Here is a 25,113-nt window from a genome sequence, read left to right as displayed (position 1 = left end):
ATGTCAAACTAGGTTACTCAGAGCACCGCCAGTAGAAGCTTACTGAACAGACAAGACTGACCATTCATTCTCATTTAATATTGACTGCTATTTTGTCTGTTGGCTTTAATCTACAATACTTTTTAAAGACATATTTTATTGTCATTGTACAAATTGCCATTATCTATCCTTCAGTCATTTGTATTCAGTTACTGTAAGTTGGATAGAGTGGGTTAAAATGGATGTAGTGAAACCATAGCAAAAACCATTGACATTACCTGAACAGTAACTCAGCAATATGATGCATTCTTGCATGTGTTTAAATAATCCATGATTGCAACATGTCAGAACCTTTTGCTGGTAAAAACATTCATGTAATACCACATGTATTGTTTATACTCAACAGTAAGTAGTATTTGTAATGGCAAATGGGTCCCAACCTGAGGAGTTGACAATGAAGTTTGACTCCATCCGCAATCACTTTGTTGTATGGAATAAAATAACAGTGTATTTTTAAATACTGTAACAGACTTTATTTTGTTGTATGTGCTTTGGGAATACTGTATTTCACCCACCACTGTTGGGCTAGCGTAGCCTGGGCTTGCACAGTAGCTCTTGAGCATGATGGCACCCTCAGCCCTATTGCTTGGCTGCATGAGGCAGCATGAGTTGACATGGGGGAGGTCTGATGTGCGGCTCTCACCCTTTGGCATGCAGCAATGTTGCTGCTGCAGTGTGTGTGTGTGTGTGTGTGTGTGTGTGTGTGTGTGTGTGTGTGTGTGTGAGTGTGTGTGGTTGGGGGGGTGGGGGGGGGGGGGGCTGGCATGTGATGTGGAAACCTCAGGAGCTGGCAGATGTGTATGAGTAGGACTTTGGCATGACAGGATCCAGCAGAAATCTGTCTTTTTTTCTTTCCTTCTGACTAATAAAGAAAAGTGATTGATTTCAAAACTCTCAAGTGGTTTGCTGTTCAGTTACTCAATTTTAATATTTGACTCAACATATTGTACACAGTTGCAAGGAGGGAGAAACAAATATGTGGAGTATATGCAAAGTGTCTTTTTCATTCTATTTGATCATATCCTCCATCAAAATAAAATTGTTCATTCTTTGTGTGCATAATATTTTATGTATACCTGTATTTTTGTATACCTAGACACGACAAGTAGAAATATACGGTTTTGCTTTCAAAGTAGCTTGTCATTATCTCTGTGCTAAACTTTGAATTGATACTGTATGCAGATGTTTATGAAAAACATCCATATTGTGTTTACTCTGTAATTGAGCTGGTGACAGCAATGGCATCATCAGCCGTTCCACCCAGAGACACGGAACAGCTCACCGACTCTGGCTGAAATGGAAGACACTAATTATAAAGATGTGCCGCAGGCATGCCAACTGTCCTTGCAAACAAGGTGCCAGTGTTATGGCGAGCTACCTGATTACCCTAAAGCTGTGTCATGAAAACAGTGTGTGCGCGTAGTTCTGCAAGAACAAAACAACCTGTTCCTACAGCCTGTTCCTTTGATGTGTCATTGCAGAAGTTGGGCGTTTGTTTTCGTGCCCATTTCTGCTGTTGAGCCCACACTGCCAACTCAAAAGCTGAAGTTGAGCCGTTTCCTCCTGATGCTGTATGTTATATTTAGTGCGCAACATATTCGTCATGACATTTTAATGAGCCAGGCCTGTGACTTTTCATTTCTGTTGAGTCAGAAATGGGGATGAAGTAGTAGTCAATATCATCAGCACATCCAGCCAGGGGCTGAGATGATTTAAAAGCAGCGATTTTCAAAGCATCCATGCTTACCTTCTTCTACGATATAACGAGCAGCAATTAGGATGTCTAAGGCAAAAATAGTGCTTAATAATTATCACTCCAAGCTCTTTTGCAGATCAGAGGGATGCCAATGAAACAGACGGGGCCGATCTTGACAGATATTTAAAAAGAGTAAAAAAGACCACCTACTTCCTAAGTAAGCTGTTATGAATTTAATGATCTAGCAAGTACAATATACCTCAGTGACAGATGGTGATGGCCATCTTACGTGTGAGGAAGTCTGACCTTCCTGTTATCCTCCGCTGCAGGATCTCTCAGCTCGTCCAGTGTGTCTGGTCCAATACTTTGCCAACAATCAATGACCAAACAGTGAAAAGGTAATGTAAACAGAGCATGTTTCTGCAGCCTTCACATACAGCTGCTATACCACTGGCGATATACTGCGCTTGACCCGATCAGGACAGCTCCTCCCCTGGAAGGGAGTCCGGGGGAAACTCTGTCTTCTCTGGGGGTGAAGTGTAGCTTTTGAAAAGGGCCGTTAAAACGGGTGTTTTGAGGGTCATCAGGCTGCCAGTGAGGCCTGTTACGGGCTAATGTCTTCTCCCATTATTCTGCCTCGCTGCCACCCATCTCTCAGATTAGATAGCGATCAATGTGGTCAGGAAAGACTTGCAGCCAGCATGCAATCCTCCTCAGCTCCGCAGTAAACGCCATTTGCACTTCTCACTCAACTCAGTGGCATCTTTGTGTCTCTAATGGATACGAGGTTTAGACTGCTGAGCGAGACTTGACCACTGTGTTTTCTTGACTTGATGTAAGTTTCATTTGTGATATTCCATGGTTTACCAGTGCATTGGTTTGTCAATACGTTTAACTCAATATTTTTTCATACATTTATTTTGAGTCAAATCTAAGCAGTTAACGCATGACATATTATTGTAGGACAGTATGTCTTTTGGAGTTAAGAATATGATAACCTGGATGTCAGATATATGGAGCTCTCTACAGCTCACATAAATGGAGCATCAGAAAAGACTTTGGACACTTGGCTCAACATTGCTGAATCATTGAAATGCATGCTGTACAGTAGACTGTGCTATAGCCTTCTTACGTCTCTATTTGCCTGTATTTGGTCCCTTGTGTCTTATAAGTCTGTCTCTCTGTCAATGTCTTTTGTTTATGTGTGTTATGTTTATGACTGTGTGTGATAGATAGATAGATATAGATAGATACTTTAATCATCCCAAAGGGAAATTCTGTTGATTCAGCAGCCTTACAAACACATAAACAATCAACAATCACATACACATATAAGACACAACAGACATGGTTTCACCACAAGACATAGCCAGAAGTAGTTGTCAAAGGCATAATGACCCTCCAAGTCCAAGTCTCCAAGTCTGTGTGTGCGTGTATATGTCTGTTTTTGCATATTTGTAAGCTGCAGACATTTCTTACTGTTTTGTGTTTATTATGTCTCCCTCCTTGCTGTCTCTCCTCTCTGTGTTGTCTGGTCCTGGGACGTGCTCTCGTGTCTCAGCGTATTGTTTGTCATTTGAAAACAGCTCCATGCGATGGTGCTGCGCCACTCTGTGTGACTGTACTGAATAAAAAACATTTGATCGCAAAAAAAAGAACATTATAACCGTTATCTTCATCTTCGCTTGTAAAATTCAGACTCTCAATCTTACAAATTACATCACAGACCCAGATTTTGATTCCCCATTCACTCTCTTTTTTGTTATGTTGTGAGCGAATGTGGTGGGTTTGAGCTAGCTGGCTTTCACACACTCCTCTTATCTGTCCATTGCCTCCTCTATCTCATGATTCTTCCCAAAGGCCTCTTCTTCAAAAAGCCCATGCTCTCAAAATTTCAACCGACACCCCCTCATCTTTTCTCCACAAGCATTTCGTCAATAACTAGACCATAGAAGGCACTTGTCCGGAGAAGATAGCTGTTATGATTAATACAGATCTCTACACTTTTTGAGACAGCTTGATTCACAGCCTTTGTAGAGCACATGTGATCCCACTTAACCTATCTGTGTAAATCTAGCTTTGCTGAGAAAATACTTTTTTGTGATTTATGGCATAGACTTTAATAGAGTAAGAGATTCAATAAATGCTATGATAGCTGATGTGCATCAATGGTGAAGATACTTTTTTCCACAGTTCTTGTTTAGAAAGTCAAGTCCCTATAAGAGACACGCATTTGATGCAAGCGCAAACTGAAAACATTGCTTATTTATATAATGGCATATCTAATTCATTCACTGAATTAGTAATAATTCCATTCCATTCCATACAATTTTGTTCACTTATAGAACTGACAATAGACTGTCCTATGGGCCTTATACCTGAACCCCTTATAACAGGCGCAAGGCTGGGAAAAAAACCCTATGGCAAAGAAAAGCCCTATTCAACAGGAGGAAGCCTTGAGCAGAACCCAGCTCGGGGGGGAGGAACTACTTGAGGCTGGCCCAGCAGAGGGATGGAGAATGGGGGAATGGACACGAGAGAAGAAGAGAGCAGGCAGATATCTCATACACACAGAATCAAGCAAATACCACAGATATGTATCATATCAGCACACATGGCTCTGTACGTGCGGTGCAGCAGGCATGCACACATGCTGCAGGGTGTGAAGAGGGAGAGAGCAACATAAGAGTCTCCTGACAGCAAACACGTATGATGATTTGACAGGAATATTGTGTATCTTTACGTACTCTGATTACGTGTAACAAAATGAATGGATTATTGTGACCATTTCAGTTTAGCTGGCAATCCAAATGTGTGTGATGCAGTTGGCAAGTAGTAGTAGAGGTTTGGATTGCAATGTTAGGTAGTAATGGGTAACAACAGGAAGCATGAGACAGAAGGAGCTCACAGTGGAGAATCTGAAGTGAGTTGACATGATGACAGAATGGAATGAGCTATTGTGTAGAACATTGGTCACGGCCCCTCTACAATCAGCGGTCCTACTAAACAGGGAAAGGATCGAGACAAGTAAAAGGACAGATTGTAAATGACACGTTATAGTTGCCAAAGAGGAAGGGCTTTTATGGCACATTAGTTGTATGGTGTAGCAGTTGATCTCCAAATAGTTAGCATGGTAATGATGACATCTGTATTAGGGTAAATAGGCAAAACAGTTGTTGTTTTGGCTTAGTGTCTCTGTGTGCACAAACCCTGTGTATGGCACATAAGACACATGAGGTGTGGCAGACACCGCCTTAAAGAGGAACTATGCAGGTTTGGCCATTTCTTCGCCGTTTTCTCGTTTTACGCTCGCAGGTTTCTCTGCAGAGCTTCCCCTACAGCTTTAGCATGTATATTTTACAACACTCCTCAATTGGTCAGTCTGCCTCTTCAAGAGCATGATTGTGATGCTGTGAAACTCTCTGTTTGTCATGCCACTGGCCCGTTGGCACAAACTTGCAAGCGTGTTTTTTTCAGTTCACAGGCGCTAGGGGGAAGCGAGACTGCTAACATTCAACCCAAAATAAGTAAATTAAGCATTCCAATGACTCCGAAGCTGATCAGTTAATGTCAATTAAACAAAAAAACTTGTATAGTTCACCTTTAAGTAGCGGAGATGCTGCATACTGGTGCAGCACTACCACCACCTGCATGATCTGGAGCTGAACCTATCATCTATTTCTGGCCATGCAGTCGCAGAGAGACAGCAACAAAGACATCCCTCTCCACCAGGGGCTCTGTGATGAATGCTGGATTTGTGCAGACCATCACTTCCTAACTATGGGGAGTAATACAGATGAAAGTCTTAAATGTAGACTTTAAAGCAGAGAGTATCCACTTCTCGGGTAGAGGAAGGAAGGTTATTCTAAATGACAGGGGCTTCATAGCAAAGGGCTCTGCTTTAGACACTCTTGGAAGAGGTCCTGCATTTTGAGAAGAGTTCTTGATGGGCACTATGAGACTATAAAATCCCTACGGTAGCCCAAAGCTTGACTCTGGGCTTTATGTTGGAAAGAAGAGTTCTGATTTTCTTGACTTCGGTAACATTACAGTACCCTTAGTTCCAAAGGATTTCTATGAGATCTTATGTGAGTGTTGGGCGAGTAGTGTCTCAATCAATGATGAGGCCATTGGGTGAAAGTTGGGTGAAAGTTGGGGGATGGTGTGTTTAAGGCCCACAACCATAGCTTCTTCTTTTTTTTTGTCTGAGATCAGAAGCAAAAAGTTGTTAGTCATCCAGACTTGAACATATTTAAGGGAGCTAGGCTCCAAGCTTAGTGCTGCTATTTCATCTGGCTTCATAGACATTATTACTATTCAGAAAGCACATCTGTTTGTGCGGCCATAGCTTTGCATCTACCAGTCGCGTTGTGTCTTCGCTGAATGTTAGTTTGATGACAAAACCAGTCTTAAAAAATAATTCATGAGTCTACAATGCTAAGACCAAGTAATAGTATAAAGGCCCACCAGTTTCCCAGTCAAATCAGCAGGTTCCCATCCAAATCACATCTTTATCAGCTGGACTCCATGCCATTATGCCAATACTGTTGATCTTTTGTTAAAACATATAGCAGAGTGATTGAATGTTGTTCCATGAGATAAAAGTTGAAGGGATACAGTAACATACAGAAAACAGGTCTCTGCACTTACAGTGCTTGATAATGTTTTGGTAAATGTTATGCATCTGGGAATCATGTGACAACAGATATCTTAATGGACATACAGGTAATTTTTTTCAATAATAATAATAAAAATACTTTGAATCTTATTATTATTATGGTTTGATGGTAATGCACTACTTTTAATCCACATTGGGAACTGAGGTCAGATGATTATTCAAATGAGTAGTTATTACAAATGACCACAATCCATACAGAATAGAAATAAAACAAAAATAGCAGAAGGCGAGCAAGGACATTTGATCATTTGATCATTTGTGTATTGAGTTAAAAAATTGTCCCCCTCCAACTGAAATGTTATCAGTTTTAACAAACAGTGACACTGTGTCTGTTGTGTTACACAATTTAGCAAGGGTCTTTGTGAAGCAGCCTTAATTTAATCACTAAAATATGTGTTATATGTGAGGTTGCTGGGGGGGCTATTGATATGACACTAACCTCTCATAAATATAATCTTACTGTATTTGCTCCTCTCATTCTCTAGCATCACATAACTCCAGATTAAAATCCATGCCCCATTAAACATTAAAGGGGAGGTGGCCAGAGTCCCAGGGAAAAAAATGTCTTGTCCTGTAGAGGTATCTTACCCATGCAGTAAGCACCACAATTTTTTTTTTGTTGTTGTTTCTAGCGATTTCATGCTGCGTCATTAGGCAAGCAGATACCACTGAGATTGTCTTTCCCAGTCATATAATCCACTCAGGCTCTAGATACCTCTCTATCTCGAAGTGGACACACCAAATCACCAATGGCAATCCAGATATGGTACACAATCACAATTCAGTACAAACAATATCCATGAACTCTGAACAAGAACACATAGCATGCTGCTCATTAATTAGATAGTAGAAAAGAATACTAATAACCAGAAAACTGTCAGTGTATGTTGACTCTGTAAGGAGCCTTTTATAGTGTTTTGTTGGATTATCTGATCTGTCTGAGGTTTCTTCCTATATGGAGTTTTTCCTGGCCCCTGTTACTCATGGGCTCTCTTTGAATGTTTAACACTCTGTAAAGCGCCATGAAACATGTGTAATGTTTTGGCGCTCTGTAAGTAAAATTAAATTGAAATTGAAATTATTAAAGCAACAAACACTGAGGAATCTCATGTGTGGCAGACCTGCATGGTGTGCTGGTGCAAACAGATTTGCTCTGGTTCAGCAGGTGATTAGCACCTCTTGTTTTGTTCTTCATCATGAACTGTAATACAGGGCCCCAAACGCTTTGCACTACAAATCATTAGATAACCCCTGGATGAAAATTGCCATATGGCTCATCAGTTAACATTTATTTATCTTGTTACAGGTTCCACAGTTGTTTTTTTTATCATTTGTGATTTTTTGTTCTGATCTTATTAAATGAGGCAAATGCACTTTGGTTCAAGATTAAATGGGTATGTTCCTTGCCTAAGAGAATGTGTGTGTGTGTGTGTGTGTGTGTGTGTGTGTGTGTGTGTGTGTGTGTGTGACTCAGACTCCTCTTCAAATTGATTTCTTCCAGTGCCATATCACCATCTCTCAAAATATCCCACACCCACTCACAAAGGAAAAAGTGTCCAGACACAGACCTTTAAAAATGGCTGGATTTATAAAGTCTTAAGTAGTGCTTCGTGAAAATGCACAGTGAACACAATGTTTTTATTACACCTTTATAATAGTTATAGTAATGGTATTTTGCACATAGTTTTGCATGTAAAAAACAAAAGTGTGCCACAATGGGTAGGTAGCAATCCATTATTTATAACACTCATATTTAACAAAAAGGTCAGCCAATAAGTAAGATGCAACCAAAATGTAAATAATTCGTTTCATACAGAGAGGTGTCCTTGTGCTATAGGTAGGGGATTTCCTACAGTGCTCACTGGCCAATAAACAGCCAAGCCTAATTAACAGTACACAACAACACTATATGGGATGCAACATCATCAACAACAACAACAACAACAACAACTACAAACAAAAGCAGCAAACACACCATCACCAATAAAGCAGCCTTCATGTACAACAAGTAGGCTTCACTTACAGTACAAGTGCTTAAGTCCTGTTGATGTAGGCTCGGCAAAGTAGCCTAATTGCCCGAAGAAAGAACCACGGCAGGAACACACAACTTCCCCACCAGGCCCACGAAACCTCCGCAAGGCTCACCTGTGGAGACCCACCTGTCCTCACACTCACGATGGGTCCTCGTGATGCTTGCTCATGAAGCCATCGCTTCAGTTTGGTTGGGATAGGCATTGCATTCTACAGTCACATCTGTTCACTGTGGTGGTCTTTTATCAATTAGAATAATAGTGGACATTATAACATAAACCTCATTGGTTCAGACAGAGTTTGTAAATATAATACATCATATCTTGGTGGAGTATATTTGACCTGTATCACACTTGTCAACAGTTATTATAATTTCCACATTGATATTTTATTCAACTAAAATGTTGTAGTGTTTGTAGGTAATTCAAATCCACTATTAGCCATTTAAACCTGCCCCCCTACCCACACAAACGCACACACGATTAAACTGCCACCAACATATCACTTATAGCATACCGTACTTGTAAACATGAAGCAGGCAACGCTAAAACTATGTTTTGCTGCTACTCGAGATGACAAACGGACACTGCTCTAAATATCTGTGTTTGTTTGGGAGTGCGTACACATGTCAATAAACTATGAAGACACAACGTTCAGCCAATGTAATGCCTGATGCCTCAGTCTGATGTTGCCTACTGAGGTGCAGAAAGTTGAATGACAAGTGAAGCTTATTCTATTCATGTGCCTATAAGTTAGATACAATAATAATTGAAAAAAAATAAAAATAAAAATAATTTAATTTTGGATAGGCTACAGGCGGGCCTACTCTAAAATAGGCTACTTGAATTAGGTCTATGCCTATTTTCAGACGATTAGGTATTTCGAGAATTGCAATGACAAAAATTATTTTGCACATGTAAACATTCAGGAGCATATTAACACTGATGGGGGTTGTCAATTCTCCTACACGTAAATGTATTAACTGTTAGGCCTATTAATTTGTGGGATTATAGAGTTAAAGTCGTGGTGAAATGAAGTTCTGTATTGTCTTGTCAGCTAACACCCTCTAGCGCCAAGCATCCAGCATAGAGAGTCACGCAGAGAGAGATTTCCTTGGTCTGGCTCACCTTCGCAGCTCCGGTAATTTGCTGCATGCAGGTCGGAATAAGCACCGTTGAGCTTCGCAGACAGGGCACGCTAACTTGTTCGCACAGTCTCAAGAGTTCTTAACAATTATCGGCGACGAACTAGACGTCATTTTTATCCCAGGAGTCAAATGGACTGGAAAGCATCGGTTTTGTCTTCCCAGAGGAATACAGTAGATAGATAGGAGTATGACTCCAAAAAACAAACAAGGACTACGTACTGATATTTAAAGCAAGGCGCGCTTATAGGCTACGTCAGGTGAAGTCGATTTTGCCATGTGCAACAACCCACACAGAGGAAGTATGACTTATTTTCAGCGGCCAGCCTGATTTTAGACAAAAGTGAACTTTGTTACCGTCTTCGCTGCATCGGTAAAGTGATGGAGATCTTTATTGACTGTTTTGTGTCAACCGGTCCAGGCGTATTGCATATTAGCAATCGAGGATGAGTGGTGTGTCATCAGGCTTTTAAACATTTTAAAGGATATAAATCCCAAAACATTCACGTGGATATCGCTAAGCTCCGCAAGTACACCTCGCCAAGTGGATATTTCAGAGATGACTGTTGGAGTAGGATTTTGCCTCATTTTTCTGTCCCTGAAGCTCCACTTCTCAGCTTCAACTCAGAGCAATCAAGGTAAGAGTAGATTAACCGGCATTAACATAGTTTTCCAACCCGTTATATGCGCTACAGTTTAATTTTGCGTATTTGTGCGATGCACAGCTACATTAAAAAATGGACAATTGATCGGCTATGTTATTTCATAAACCAAACCCACCTGATCCAAGATAATCAGGTGACAAGTGAGACGTTCGTTCTGAACACGTTGTCAGTAGGCTATCTGTTCACCACTGTCTTTTCCAAATCTGTCTCGAATTCTCTCGGTTGGCAGTATTTACTCCAGAGCGTCGTACTTCAGCAGCATCGACTGCTTTCGGAACACGCATGTACACACACACACAGAACGGCATCAATTGTTTAACAGCCTTCAGAAATATAGTTTGATTATTTCTACAGTAGCCAGATGTACTGTTTACATCAACATCTTATTTGTGACCTGGAATTGCGCATTTAAATGTCCATGTGCCCAAAGTCGTCAAATTCTATTCTCTGTGAGAGCGAAATCAGCTGTCTGTTGTTAGTACGGCAATGCAGAAATATGGATTTATTTCTAAACTATAGTAGTCTATCCTTATTTCACAGAGATACATTCTCATTATCCATGAAGACAATGTAATGGAAAGTGCTAAATTATGCGGGATGAAGATTATTTGTCTGTGACGTAGATTTGAGACAGATAGATCTTTTTCAAATGAAGTACTATTTGTTGGACACAACGTTGAAGTAGGTTGTAGCAGATATGTCATTTGATAGGTGAAATGGATCTGGTAGTCTGTGAACTTTGTTAAGAAGAGCTCTCAGTGTGTGTCTGCTATCACTCAGGGTTGAAATACTGCTATTGATTTTACAGCAACATTCAGGAATCAGCCCTCCAGTTCTTATATTGTGCTTGGCTCAATAAAACGGACACTATTGTTTTCTGTTTTTATGTGGTGGCAAGTAATACATGATAGCCAGCCACTATGAGTATCAGCCCAGTGCTGTCAAAGATTCATGTAACATGACATTGCTTGGAACTGATTTAGATGCCATCCCTCAATTGTGTTAACGTTTTTTTTTTTATGTGGATGAAAAGCTGAAAGCAAGAGAGTGCACATTTAAATGTGAAGACTAGCATTGTGTTACTTTTGAAATAAAGTCCTCAGTGCATGTCTCTGTTGTGCATAAGGCACATTTTCATTGTTTTTCTCTAGTTTCAACTCGGTGTGGTTGTCTATGGAGTGTCTGTCGTCTAAAATAAATATTGGGTGTGTAGATGTCTGTCTGAAAGAGAAAGAGTTGTAAAATCAGTGTTTTAGGTGTAGTAGATTAGTTTCAACATCTGCCCAGACAAACAGCCTGAATTGAGAATTTCACAGGTGAAATTGGATGAGGCTCCAGCTCTTGGGAGGCGAAATAGGAATTAGATGTTGCTTTTGAATTCCAGACAGCCATACAGCTTTTTCTGGCCTTGTTGAAAAGCTCTGTCCGCTTTTACATAGTTGGGGCCTGAGTGATTCATAAAGGACATTATTTTTATTGGCTGTTGGTTGTCTGTGATCTTCATACAAGTGAAATCTTGTTTTGTGACTTTTACACAATGTTTCTGCTCTCACTTTCAACAACACAGGTGCTGTGTCGAGGAACAGGTTGTGCAAAACGCTAATAACATCTGGTAATGCCAGCAAGCAATAGCATCTGGTTTTCTTCCTGTATCCCTGACAGTGACAAGGGCACTGAATAATGGGAGTGTTTTTACATGAGCTACACCTTGAGTCATATTCAACCTGTCACAAAGTTGATCGCAAAAGCTGTTGGATAATATTAAGTTTCATGTATTTTTTTATAAAGGCCAAGTCAATTTTAGTGGCTAGTCGTGCTAGGTGGTGCTATTAGATATTTTGTGCAAATAGGCCTTGATAGCATAATTTTTCATGTTACACCAGATTCCATTATCTCATGAACCCATTAGCATCAAATTGGGAGACAGTGCTCGTATACCCTCTTGCCTCCTCTTCGCCTGCCTGTCATACGGAAGGTGCCATAAGGTGACCCCCAGACCTCCCCTTGGCTTTTCCTTCTTAACTGACCTCAGATAGTCAACTCACAGAGTAATTAACAAACAGCAACACACACACACACACACACACACACACACACACACACACACACACACACACACACACACACACACACACACACACACAAACAGAGACAGAGCGAGCGAGCGAGAGAGAGTGAGAGGGAGGGAGGGAGGGAGAGAGAGAGAGAGAGAGAGAGAGAGAGAGAGAGAGAGGATCTCCAGGCTTGTTCTGAAGTGTTTACCAACACTCCTGTATAATACCACAGTATACCACATATGACACATTAGGGAAGTCTTACTTCTCCCCGTTTGTATTCAAATAACTTTTTATAATTTACAGATGCAAAGGTGATTCTTTGTGTGCTACTTGGTTTGTTCACATGTGATCCAGTTAGTTATATTCTAATGAGATCTCATGATGATTATTGCTGAAATGCTAGATGTATTGCACCACTCAGTGGCAAGAACAGGTATTCATGAGCCAATTCAGATTCTACCCCCTGCAACCAGCATGCAAAGGCTTTTGTTTATGTGAAGTGGGGTGTAAATGTTACTGACACACAAGAGGTTTTACACACTCAAGTCGTCATACAGTCCAGAACTTCTCTCATTTTGATTCTATCTCATTCTCATTCTCTCTCATTTTGTTTAAGTGTACAGTAGATGTTGAAGTCTGTGTGCTGCGCTACGCTGGCCCCATATGCTAGATGAGACCGAAGCCCCATGCTGTCTGCTGGAAGCTAGTGATCAGTGGGCCCTGTGTAGACAGTGTGCTTATTTATAAGCGATGCGCAGACCAGTCTATTTTTATCCCACGCCATGATGACATTCCTCAGGGATGGAATTGTTAGAAGTCATGGGTCTCAGGGGGATTTCAATTCTTCTTTTGCCAAATAGTGAAATCAAACTGAAGTTAAGGTACAGTGCAGTTATATAAAATGGGTTTGGAGTTAGTCATGATAATTTCATTTTAATAAATGAGAAATGATTGAGAAATGAAACACATTTGTCACACAGATTTTCATTGAATTATCCTTGAGAAGCTACCGGTACCTGTAATGTAAAAGTTAGCCAATGTTTTGGTTAAAGATCGAATGATAATAAGAAAATTGTACAGTTATAATGAATCACATTAACTTGAAAGGATCATATAGTGCTTTATCGCTGATCTGAGAAAGGCTTATGTATTGCCCCCATAGTCTATGGCCACAGCTGTTTTATTGTTTTGGTTTTTTTCGGCTATGTGTTGTTATTCACTTCACTTTATGGAAGCTGTCTTATCTGCATTCATGTGCAATTTTTTTTTTTTTTTTTCATTGCATTGCATCCTTATTAGAGATCAGGATGGAGATGAATATAGGTTGGCTGCTATTACGTTATTGGACGCTATCATTTCCTGTTTAATTCATATTCAGCTACACAACAGATAATACTAGTGTCAATTGTCACTATCAACTAGTTATAAACATGTTAAAACCTAGAGCATAAAGCATGGCATGAGTCTGCTGAGTTGGTAGTGGCTGTTTCACAATAGCACAAGACATTCAAAATTGGGCGTCTCTGCCCGTGATGTTTTGGGAGATATACTGTACAGTGTACATGCAAGGAGAGTCAAACCAGGGCATTTAGAACGGAGTCACTGATGATGGTTAGGATGTGCATATGGTAACGACATACACAGTACAGTACACACATATTCATGAACGCTCAAACATAGACAGACAACAAGTGGCCTATGATCCAACTAGGAGTGGCAGGCCAAGAGAACACTGATGAAGATCAGGAGATTGTGGGACTGGAGAAATGCTAGCCTGGCTAACCTCACCACATCTCAATGAGATGTGGTCTGGGAACCAGGCATTCGTTTTCTCGTGTTTGAAGCATGGTTTATGAATTTCCAGAGCCGTTTATTGGGCGCTATGGTATGATGCCTATCAAATGTGTCTGTGCGTAGCTCATAGGCTAACCAGTTGCATGAATTAGCCTATACGGCATACAGTATGAGGAGCGTTTTAATGCTTCAAAATACCATTTAATAAACCTTATTTTACTGTAGTGATAGGTGTGTGAATTTAAACAAAAGCGGGTTTGGTTTCATAGCCAAAATACAAGCTTTAATGTGTTGCTTAGACCTCATCACCAGCTTGCTGTCCCTCATTCTGCAATTGATTCCCTAGCTGAGGCAAAAATTAGGCCCATGGAATCCAGGCTTGTTTTTCTATTGTCATACTGTATCTTTCTACATCATGGAATCTGATTTCTTGATTCTGTTATAATTATTGCCTCCGCCAAGGAGGTTATGTTTTCATTGGGGTTTGTTTGTTTGTTTGTTTGTTTGTCCGTCTGTCTGTCTGTCTGTCTGTCTTGTTTGTTTGTTTGTTTGTTTGCAAGATAACTCAAAAAATTATGGATGGATTTCGATGGAATTTTCAGGGAAGGTCTGAAATAAACCAAGGAAGAAACGATTACATTTTGTGAGTGATCCGTATCACCGTCTGGATCCAAGAGGCGGTTATGTTTTTGCTTGGCGGAGGTTTGCGCTCTCTGGTGTTTGACTTTGGAATGTATCATAGTCAAGTAAACTTTCAAGCACTCTCTGTTGTGTCTTAAGCACTGTCTTACTAGTGCGTCTCTGAGGTACTGTATGACTGTTGAGTATGTCTCCATAGCCCCATCCCTGTCTCTGAGAGGGGAAGAAATCAGAGTCTGAAATGGGGGTGTATAATAGTACACTTTTGCTATCAGTGTGTCTCCTGACTAGACAAGAACAAGAACAAGAAGTCCGCACACCACAATATGCTCCTCAGTTATTTTAATAGTAAATCACTCACATGGTGATTTACCATTAAAAAAAAACTGAGTACCATTAAAAAAAAAAAAGAACTGAGGAGCATATTCTGGTGTGCGGACTTCTTGTTCTCTTTCCTGACATACACTTGTCCGTCCAGCACCCAGTTTTATCTTTTTTTTTTGGATGTGCGTGCGGTACAGTACTCTTTTGCATCCTCTGATTAGACAGCCTAGAGAATGCCTACAGTAGTTGGATCATTTCAGAGGTCCCTCCCTGTTGAAGTAGTCCGAGTTGCAGCCTTACTGTAGCTGACTATCCAGACAGAGAGCTACAGTAGCATCTGGTAAGTGGTACCTGGTGTGTTATTTGCAGCAACACCAGGAAAGGTCTAGATGAGATGGTTCGTTCAGTGTCCAAACTCTCACTGTTGTCATGAAAACAAGATTGCTATAGGACAGTCTCAGGGAGGACAGGATGGTGGTAGTTCTGTCTGGGTTTAGCAGTTTACAGTAGGGTGACCAGACATCCCCGATTTCAGGGGACAGTCCCCGTTTTTGGTTGCCTGTCCCCGGGATAATACAGAAAAACTACCTATGTCCCCGTTTTTGAAGATAAAACGTGTGCATGTATTTCTATCAGATTGATAGTCAAACTGAAAATGTCCCCGTTTTGCACACATTTTTGGGATTATGTCCCCAGTTTTGGTCTCGGACATCTGGCCACCTTAGTTTACAGAAGAGTTTGGGCATCTTGTTCATTACATATCAACATAACCAGACAAGCTGCAAGCCCTTGATGCGTGCACCCACAATGTGAAGAATGAAGTCCTTAAATAGTGAAGAATAAATACTGATTTAATTCACTGAACATTTTGTCAGAGATTTTGATCAAGTCGCTTGTCATCTTGATATCTGATGGCACAATCCTTCTCATGTCCTTGCTGGTTTGACTATTTTCAGTTACATGTATTTCTACATCAAGGCGATTTATTCATTTATCAATCAATTGATTTAGAAGGCACACAGCTCATATATCAATTCATGAAATTATATTGCAGATTCTTACACAAAGAAGTTGAAACAAACAGTTGAAACAAACAGTTTTACATGGAATTTCATGTCAATTACATTTTTCAACCCCCCCCCCCCCCCCCCCCTTCCTTTTGTTTCTTCTCTCTATATTTAATTTGACTATTTCCTGGTATTTTATGTGTTGTATTTTATGTTCATATATTGACTTCAATGTATATTGTAACATTTGTTAGTATTGGTTTCCATCACTTAATATGTTGTTGACCTTGTAAATCTTGCTTGGAAACTTATGCAATAACCCAATAAAAGTAATTTCAATAATAATAGAAATGTTTCACTAACTCCTTCCTTTGGCTTCTTTGCAGTTGTGCTGTTAGACACCACCTCTGTGCTGGGAGAATTGGGTTGGAAAACGTATCCCATTAATGGGGTAAGTACAAGCTGTGCCCTAACCAATGTGTGGATTTGTGTACTGTAGGCTGTGCCTTATAATATGGCTCTGTGTTGCTAACTGGTTGGTTAAAAGCTCACTCTGCTAATCATGCTAATAATCATTGTCATGGTCACCCACAGACAAGAATCCTACTGTTTGAAGTTCAGATAAATGAGATTTCACTAGAAATTATTAACTTTGTTGAGCAATGTCCGAGCTCCTGCTCTTCTCATCTGTAAACTGCCTAGAGTGATTACTCTCTGTTATCCTCTGGTTACACTAAGTATATACTACATTCTCCTAAGGATACATTATGATGAAGGATGTTATAATATGAGGCACTTTCATTGTTTTGCTCTCAAAACCGCTAAATTACTTTCTAAGCAGTTCATCATCACCGGATGTCACATCAGCCACTGGAGAATAAAATAGGGAGGTAATGACATTAATTAGTCGAGAACTTTTTTGCTTTTGTCCCCATATCTGACAGGGGGTGGGCGTATTATTAGACCAGCGCTATTTTAAACTACAAAAGGAACTGTAGGGAGTTATAAACCTGAAATATTTGTTTTCACAGGCACATATTCCGCCCTCCAGTGTGCGATAGGTTGCTTTTGGACTTGTTTCGTACCTTCAAAATGATGTCTCCTCTCTCCCCAACACTGTAATACATTTTGTTTAAGTTGTAAACACTCCTTTACCACGTTATGTTTCTTCAAGCTCAAGGGTCAAGATCAAGTGCCTAGCAGGTGCTTTTGGCCACAGGTGTTTGTGTCATGATCTTTCATCACTTGCAGTTATATTCATTATTGTTCTTGAACAGAGTATTTTCCTCTACATTTGTGTCAAAAGCAAGACTATTACATCATGTAGGTCAGTCTGACAGCAGCCAAGAGGAAAGGGTTGGCTGCAGCCTTGACTTCATGATTAAGCTGTCAAGACTTCTCCTGGCCTACCCAGGAAACTGGATTGGCCATGAATATTTAACATGGGGGAGGTGAGAAAGGGCAGAAAAGGGAGGGAGATCTTTGTGAGGTAAAATGGCTCTACATTCCAAGTTGCATAGGATAAGTGAAACACTGAGCCACCATAGTCCGAAGGCTCAAAAGAGATATCGGTTCACCGCACCTGCAAGTTTGTCTTCTATGACAACATTTTTTGCCCACCACACAACCCACTTCAAAAAGTCCTGCTCTTGCGACAAGTGAATAAATGAGCTTTATCTTTTCTCATTCTTGGTGCTATAGTAACACGTAATTATTGTATTGAAAGCAGAAGCTTACAGCAGGAGGTAATGAGGCCGTAGCCAGAAGCAATAGTCTCCAAGAAAAGGACCTAAAAGAAGCATGACCTGAAAAATGTACATACTGTACAACTTGATTAGGGTGTCCAGGCCATCAGGGCTCTAAGGTTGTGGTCAGATAGGAAGCGTTTTGCCACTTTAAAAATGCAGAGTGCGCCATGTTTTCATAAAAAAGCGAATGAGGCCGGTGTTTTTCCGCTTTGAGCTCAATTTGAGTAAAAAAAATTATTTAACTAGGAGCAGTTTTCAACTCTCAAGAAAAGATAAGAGCTTGAACTTACGAACTTACTTGCAGTAACCACGGTGATTGGATTGGTTGATGATGATGTGACAGAATTTTGCTGGTGAGATACAAAGGACGATAGATAGATAGATAAATAAATAAATAGGCATAGGCAATAGACTATAGAATAAGTCTAAAAGTTAAAAAGTCAAAAGTCCTAAAGTTACGACTGACATGCCCATTATTTTAAGGAGTTTCTCAGAAATTCCCCAGTTAGGAGCTACTTTTAGCCCTAGACTCTTTCTGAATACGGGCCCAGATCCCGGCTTGCATTTAACACTCTGTCAGATCTCTCAAATGTTGATGTGAGAGAAAAGGCAGGATTGTAACACATACACACTCACACACACACACATTTTCTGTGAATTAGCCGTATTATGCATTAAGGAGAGTGTTTTATGCAAAAAAAGTATATTGACCGTACCAGTATATTAACAGTGGTGCCCAATAACCCAAGGAATCAGAATCAGATCATGTTTTAATCATATAGAAGAATTAAGAAAATAAATGCTTCCTCATGTATAGCTTGCGCCTGTGTATTAACCACACATCTGAACATATTTAGCTAAATCTATGTACAGTATAGACCTCAGTTAACAGGCAGCAGATTATGGTAAGGGTAAAATCCATGATTCTAATCTAATCCAATACTCTTCTGCTCCTCACGCTCCACACATTCCTCCAGAGTCATGGCAAACATCTGTTTCATCAAAGATCTCCCCTCTCATTCTCATTTCTATGAGTACAGACAAGTACAGAAATTGTGATATGTATCATTATGACCGCCGGGCAGCAACGCTGATTTCTTTCTTTTTTTTCTTTTCTTTCATGAGCAATTTTACATCAAGGATTCCCAGGGTTCACAAAACTTGGTGGGCATGTAGGATATCCCAACAAGGATAGCATGGAACCATTGTTTTTCGTTTTGATCTGTTGACCCCTCCGCCGGACTGGACCACCCGAAAGGAGGGTAGTGCAGACACAGTTTTCGGTGAATATTGTGAGAACTGTAATGCCTAGGAGGGCGACCTTTTTTTGTTTGTTGGTCTTAACCATAATCCTATAACCAGTCATTTAATGTATTGTGCAACTTACTAGTTAAAAGATAAAAAAGCAAAATGATGAATGACGAAATTGGATGTGTAGGCTTATTATGACACCCTCTGAATGCATGCCAAGTTTCATGGAACTCTGTTCATGGGGGACCATACAATAAATACATTTATGTGTACATTTCGTGACTGTACACCAACTGGCCTGTAGATGTCCAGACACAGTTTTTTTGTGAATATCTCGAGAACCATAGGGCCTAGGGGCCATGTCAACCCATCCCATAACCACTCATGTAATGTACTGTATAGCGCCACCTAGTCAAAAATGAAAAAGCAAAAATGATGCATTGTAATCGGTGTACTGTATCTCTGGCTGACATGGTCAAAACTGCACGAAAGTGTAGGATCATTATGACACCCTCTGAATGTATGTTCACAAGTGAACTTACACACACAGAGACACATAAAGCACTCACACACATGCAGGCAAGTAGATGTGCACACATACTGTACAAACACACACACATCCCATTACCCCCACCACACACACTGACAAGCGAAAACTCATAGACAGAAAAGCACACATGCACACACTCATTCACATACATAAAAGTTGCCGCAGGGGATGGAGTAGAGGATGGAAACAAATTGACAATGTTTATTTATTTTTGCGAAGAGAATGTGCAGGACTGAGCGATGGTCATATGTTGTACCGATTTGCGGTACATCTAGTTTTTCCAATGTATAGTCATTTCAATGTGATGCCCACTGTAACATTTTTAAGCAGCGTCAGAGAGCTTTTCTCCACCTTCTTCAATTAAAAAAGCATTTCTCCAGCTTCGTCAATTAAAAAACAAACATTAAGCAGTCCCTAAATGCCTCATGAACCTCAATTGCTCTGAAACTTGGTTGTAGGGATTTCCTTTTAGTCTTAGGATCTTTCATTAAAGTGCACACATGTAGAAGTTCATTACTAAAATCCTGTAATTGAAACTATACCTTGACTTAACAGTACTTAAACTGCCATCAGATCTTAATTAGTTTCTATACAGTCTGATAGTGATCATTATATTGTGTTAACAGTGCGTGGAACCATTATGTACAATAGGAGTCATATTGGATTCATTTAGTCTGAATTCATCTCTACAGTATGGAGTCATATATGCAAGAAGGTAAATTCTTGTACATTTCAGGTACAGCATGTAGCCTACTGCAGCTACTGCAAGTTTGTTAGTTTGCCAAAGATATACTGGCCTCTTGAGCTTGGTAATTAACCAAAGCTGTATTGAAACTGACATTTGGATCCACCTACTTAACCTTGCTCATGCCAATTAATCGGTTAATACGTTCTCTAATATATGTGTTCATTTACTGTTCCCTTGAAATGACGTGTCTTCACCTTGTCACACTAAAGTTAGTCTAAGTCCACTCAAAGCTAAGTTGGTGGCATGAACGGCAAAAGCTGACCCACTGAGCCAACAAGCCTGAACCCGAGCAGCTCTTGCTTAAAATGTCGTGTCCATCTTTTTTTTTTTTTTTAACCCACAGTACCTGTCAGGCCTGTGTGCAAAAGTGTGTAAAATAGATAATTCCTCATTAAACTTAATCAAAGTAAACTTTTGAAATAATAGTGATTTGACTGGTCAATATCACACATCTTTCCTGGCATCTCCAGGAAGTCCGTCCAGGAGACCGATGTGGAATTTAGGGTTGCCCTTTAGGATACCAGACGCCTAAAGTTGTTTTCATTTACTGTAACGTGTAGAGGTTTCACTGGATTGCTGTGTCCTCCCTACAGTGGATCCTGTTGGATTACTCCATCACAAGTAAATAATCATTTGAGGCACGTAAGGTCTGAGCCTAAAATGTGGTTATTCATTGCTGAAGGGGTGATTATCACGGCTACCTGGGAATATTTTTTAATTAAAGTGAAAATTAGGCAAAGGCTCTGTGTGAGACAGCCTCTGTCAATTAATTAATTGCGCTTCAACTCTTCCATCACTGTAATGTGTTTCCTAATGAAAGGTTACATCCCTTGAATCTTTCGCAAACTGTGCAAAATGTGTTTGCATTCTGTTTCAGACAGTAAAACGCTTTTTTGTTGGTGGCGTTTCTCGGTTGCTTTATGCATCCATGAATGTATTTAGCATATAGCAACACAATCCTGCAGATGTTTGACATTTTTATGCTCTTTGTTCAGCATTCATATTGACTTGTTCTGGAAATCTTGACTTTCTGCAGGATCATGAGAATAACTTAAGTAATCGTATAATGTTGTTTTGCCAGCTGATATTGAACTAGCAATTAGATTTAATCTGTGTCATAGATCGGTATATATTGAAAGGAAAGGTTATTGTCTGCCAAAGATTTTATCCAGTGTATAAAAGCAATATCTCAAAATGGTTTTGTTAGGTTTAACAGTGAGTAACTATGTCTGAGTTGGTGTCTGGATGCAGTCACAATAAGCTTTTCTCAGCAAAGAGGCAGACACTGTTGAAATATGCATGAATCATTTCCCCAGAGTGGGAGATGCGGGACTATTTATTTATTAAATTACATAAAGCAGCTTTTCGGGATTAAAAGCATAATGTTTTCTTTTGTTTTTTTGCTAAACGCTTTTACAGTGGATTTCTAACGTATAAGCTGATTCAATTCACAGGAAGAGAATTGTTGTTTGCTGAGACCATTGCTGCACTTTTTTTTTCTCCTGTTTTATATTTGGTCATGCGCTTCAGGATGGCTGCCCTAAGTGCATCATGTTATGTAACAATGCCACCAGCTAAAGCTTGCTGAGCTGCACTATGTAAATGGTGTAGCGCTGTTTGTAAAAAAAAACCTGTCTGTGCTTGCTTGTTTAAAAGTGAAGTTACAGTGCCAACTTATTTGTGAAAAGGTTTGTTTTATGATATAGTATTTTGTGACATACTGTAATCCATTCAGAAAGCAAAAAGTGTAACATTTCACATGAGGGGCTTTTGACCCGGAATAACTTGGTGTACTTAGTCTACATTAATTGATTTTATATATAAACAGTGTCATTGTAAATGAGTCATTAAAGACCTTGGTTTTGTACGAACAGGAAAGATAAAGGTAGCAGCAGACAGGGTAGCTGTCATTTTCAGTTAAGTAATATCAACACATTCTTTAGACATCCAGCCTTTCATCTCTCTTACAACATTTAATTAAATGTAATTAGACTACCCTCAGCTTTATCTCCAATCAACGACCCACCAAGATCCTCATACAGTGCCTGGAAAGATGAGTTTCCCAGTACCCAGTGTGCTGTCGTGTAATTGTTGGTGACAGCCGACTATGAGTGTAGCTGCTGGAGGAGCTTATCAAGGAAAAGGGAAAAAAAAAAAAAACAATCTTGTGCGTGAGTCGTTTCCTGTGACCTCTGTCGTTACAAGGCTTAAGCAGCAGTGGGAGCAGCTTAATTGGCTCGTTGCCCATCAAAGATACACAGAGGGCAATTCTTAATGCACTCTAACACCATTAAATTGATGCCATCAGAGTAATTAGTGGCTGGAGTTAGAGTAGACCTGTGTGTCATTATAAAGTGCTGGGGGAACAGGTATGCAGTAAGACAGCAAAGAGAAATCCTTGCTCCAGGTGCTGACGGCAGGCCTCTCTGTGTGTGTGTGTGTGTGTGCGGCGAGGCTGCCGGACGACTCACTGACTGAGGCAGGAGCAAGGAAGCTCCTCTCCCTCTCTCCCTCTCCCTCTCTCCCCCTCCTACTCCCACTCTCCCTCTCCCTCTCTCCATCTCTCCATGTCCCTCTCCCTCTCTCCCTCTCCCTCTCCTTTTCCCTCTCCCTTTCTCCTTCTCCTTCTCTCCCTCTCTCCCTCTCCTTCTCCCTCTCTCCTTCTCCTTTTCTCCCTCTCCTTCGCCCTCTCCCTCTCTCCTTCTCCTTTTCTCCCTCTCCTTCTCCCTCTCCCCTTCTCTCTCCCATTCTCCCTCTCCGGCTCCCTCTCCGTCCCCGTGCCTCCGGCTCCTCCAATGCTGGCACAGCTGCGCTGCACTGTGCAGTAATGAGCCGTGCGTTTTAATGTCCTGTGCCGTGTGACAGTGTCAGGAGCCGAGCTGACACTCGGAGAGAGTGTGCTGGAGCCTCCTGATTTAAATGCATTGCCAGGAGTTAGGGGTCTGGGATGCTCCCTATTTGTCCACTGCAGAAGGTAATCAGGCTGCCGAGGCAAGGCAGCTGTCTTGTTGGGAAGTGTTGCTTTGCTCCTGTTGAGATGATGGTTCTGTAATGAAGGCACGGAATCAAGAATGTAGCAGAGAAGGGCCTGAAATCTCACTCCGGGTCGTGCTTTTTCGTGTGCTGGCTGTATGTGTATAAAGCACATTCGGGTTCACTATTTACTGCTTTTTGTTTGTGGTATCAAAAATCCAAGTGAAAGGCCAATGCTTTTGTCATTGATAAATGCTTGATATTATGTCAAGGCATTTGTTAATTGAATCATTTTTTTTCTAAATGGACTTTTCAGCTGTTGAACTATTGAGCTCGCAATCAGGCCTTGTCTTTGAACTGGCAGTCTGATATTCTCCAGTGGATATTATTAATATTATTATTTTTTAGATTTGATGCTATTTCTCTCATAGGGTTGATTAATATTCTTCTCCTCTCCTGCACTCAATTTTCCTCTTGAAATGTTGACCTTTGTACAGTCTTGACTCTGTCCCTGAATCTTGAAGGGAGGTTTGATCAGTGGTATGTGAATGATTTACACCATCCATCTCACATGTCCCATGCAATGTTAATTCAACCCGATCGGGGCTAATGTCAGGCTAGTGGACCTTTTTTGAATACTTGAATGTTTTCGCCGGATACTCTCACAAGCCTGTGTTTCCTAAAGCCTATATAATCACTGTGCTGTTCATCATGAGCTGATGCACAAGAAAGCAATTTGGCGCGGGTCAGCCAAAATAGCTCCCATGACCTTCAAGGTGTCACTGCAATTCAAAAAAGGGTTAGTCATCATTGCAGAATGATGTTCCTGCTAGGCTGTTCCCAGTACAGAGTTGCATGCCGGAAGCTACTGCACTGGGTCACAGGTTCAGGTTCCCATTCACCTGTATCGGGTGCAAATCTAACCCGAATCTGTGACCCAGTCACCCTTTGGTTTCCAACACGAAAACAATTACATGAAAAATATAAGATGGCTGTTTCACTTGTGAAAGAAACATTGGCACCAAATGAGCAATCTTGAACCAGTTAAGTGCCCAGGTTATTTGATTGTTTTTATTCAACAGTGTTCCAAATACTTTAGGGCATCTTATTGTTTTAACATAATGGAGTCTTCAGACAGAAGGGGAGATGGTAAATGAAGACAAAGCCATCCTATATTGCTTTAGTTAATGCTGTCCGCAAAGATTCTTGGATCAAAACACAACATGAAAGGGACGATAGTAAAGATTGAGAGTATTCTTAGAAGAATGTACAGTGGTTTTATTGGCTGGTCTCTAATACGTTTTGGTTTACTTCAGCCTCTCAGTTAATTGATCACTCGGGTCTTGAGACAGGTCATTCTGTTCTTTCGACATTCATTTCCAGTAATCACAGTTTAACCAATACAGACTGCGGTTAAATTGATTTCATTCAAGGATGTCAGGAGCTGTTATTCAGAGACAGAGGGCCCCTTGGGACAGGACAGACACACGGGTGGCAGACAGTCTCAGACTAAAGTGCGCGCCAGATCCCACATTGGAAACAGAGAAATCAACTCAGTAACAGCAGCATGACAGCACTAAAGGATTGATGCTGGGCATAGTGCCTCGCTCCCAATGCAATATGCTCCGATCCACAAACCGAGTCGTTTTAAATTGAATGTTTTTTTTTTTCCAGAGCTCCAGACATGTCTGCGAAGTTTCCTTTCATATGTTACTACTGTACAGTCTTAAATCGGAGATGGTGTTGTGTGATACATTGTCACGTTGCAG

General features: G+C 40.6%; 1 protein-coding gene across 2 annotated transcripts in view; it reads left to right on the top strand.

The window, feature by feature from the left end:
- The first annotated feature begins 10,146 nt into the window (after positions 1-10,146).
- LOC134078609 (ephrin type-A receptor 6-like) overlaps positions 10,147-25,113 on the top strand; it is a 113,095-nt gene continuing 98,128 nt past the window's right edge. For both annotated transcript variants that reach the window (XM_062534660.1, XM_062534659.1), the window contains exons 1-2: positions 10,147-10,226; positions 16,461-16,525. In XM_062534660.1, the coding sequence (XP_062390644.1) occupies positions 10,148-10,226; positions 16,461-16,525 (144 nt within the window). In that variant the 5' untranslated portion in view covers position 10,147. The remainder of the gene's footprint in view (positions 10,227-16,460; positions 16,526-25,113) is intronic.

The sequence above is a fragment of the Sardina pilchardus genome, chromosome 4, assembly GCF_963854185.1.
Source record: "Sardina pilchardus chromosome 4, fSarPil1.1, whole genome shotgun sequence".
Taxonomy (NCBI): Eukaryota; Metazoa; Chordata; class Actinopteri; order Clupeiformes; family Clupeidae; genus Sardina; species Sardina pilchardus.
This window is presented reverse-complemented; position numbering and strand designations above follow the sequence as displayed.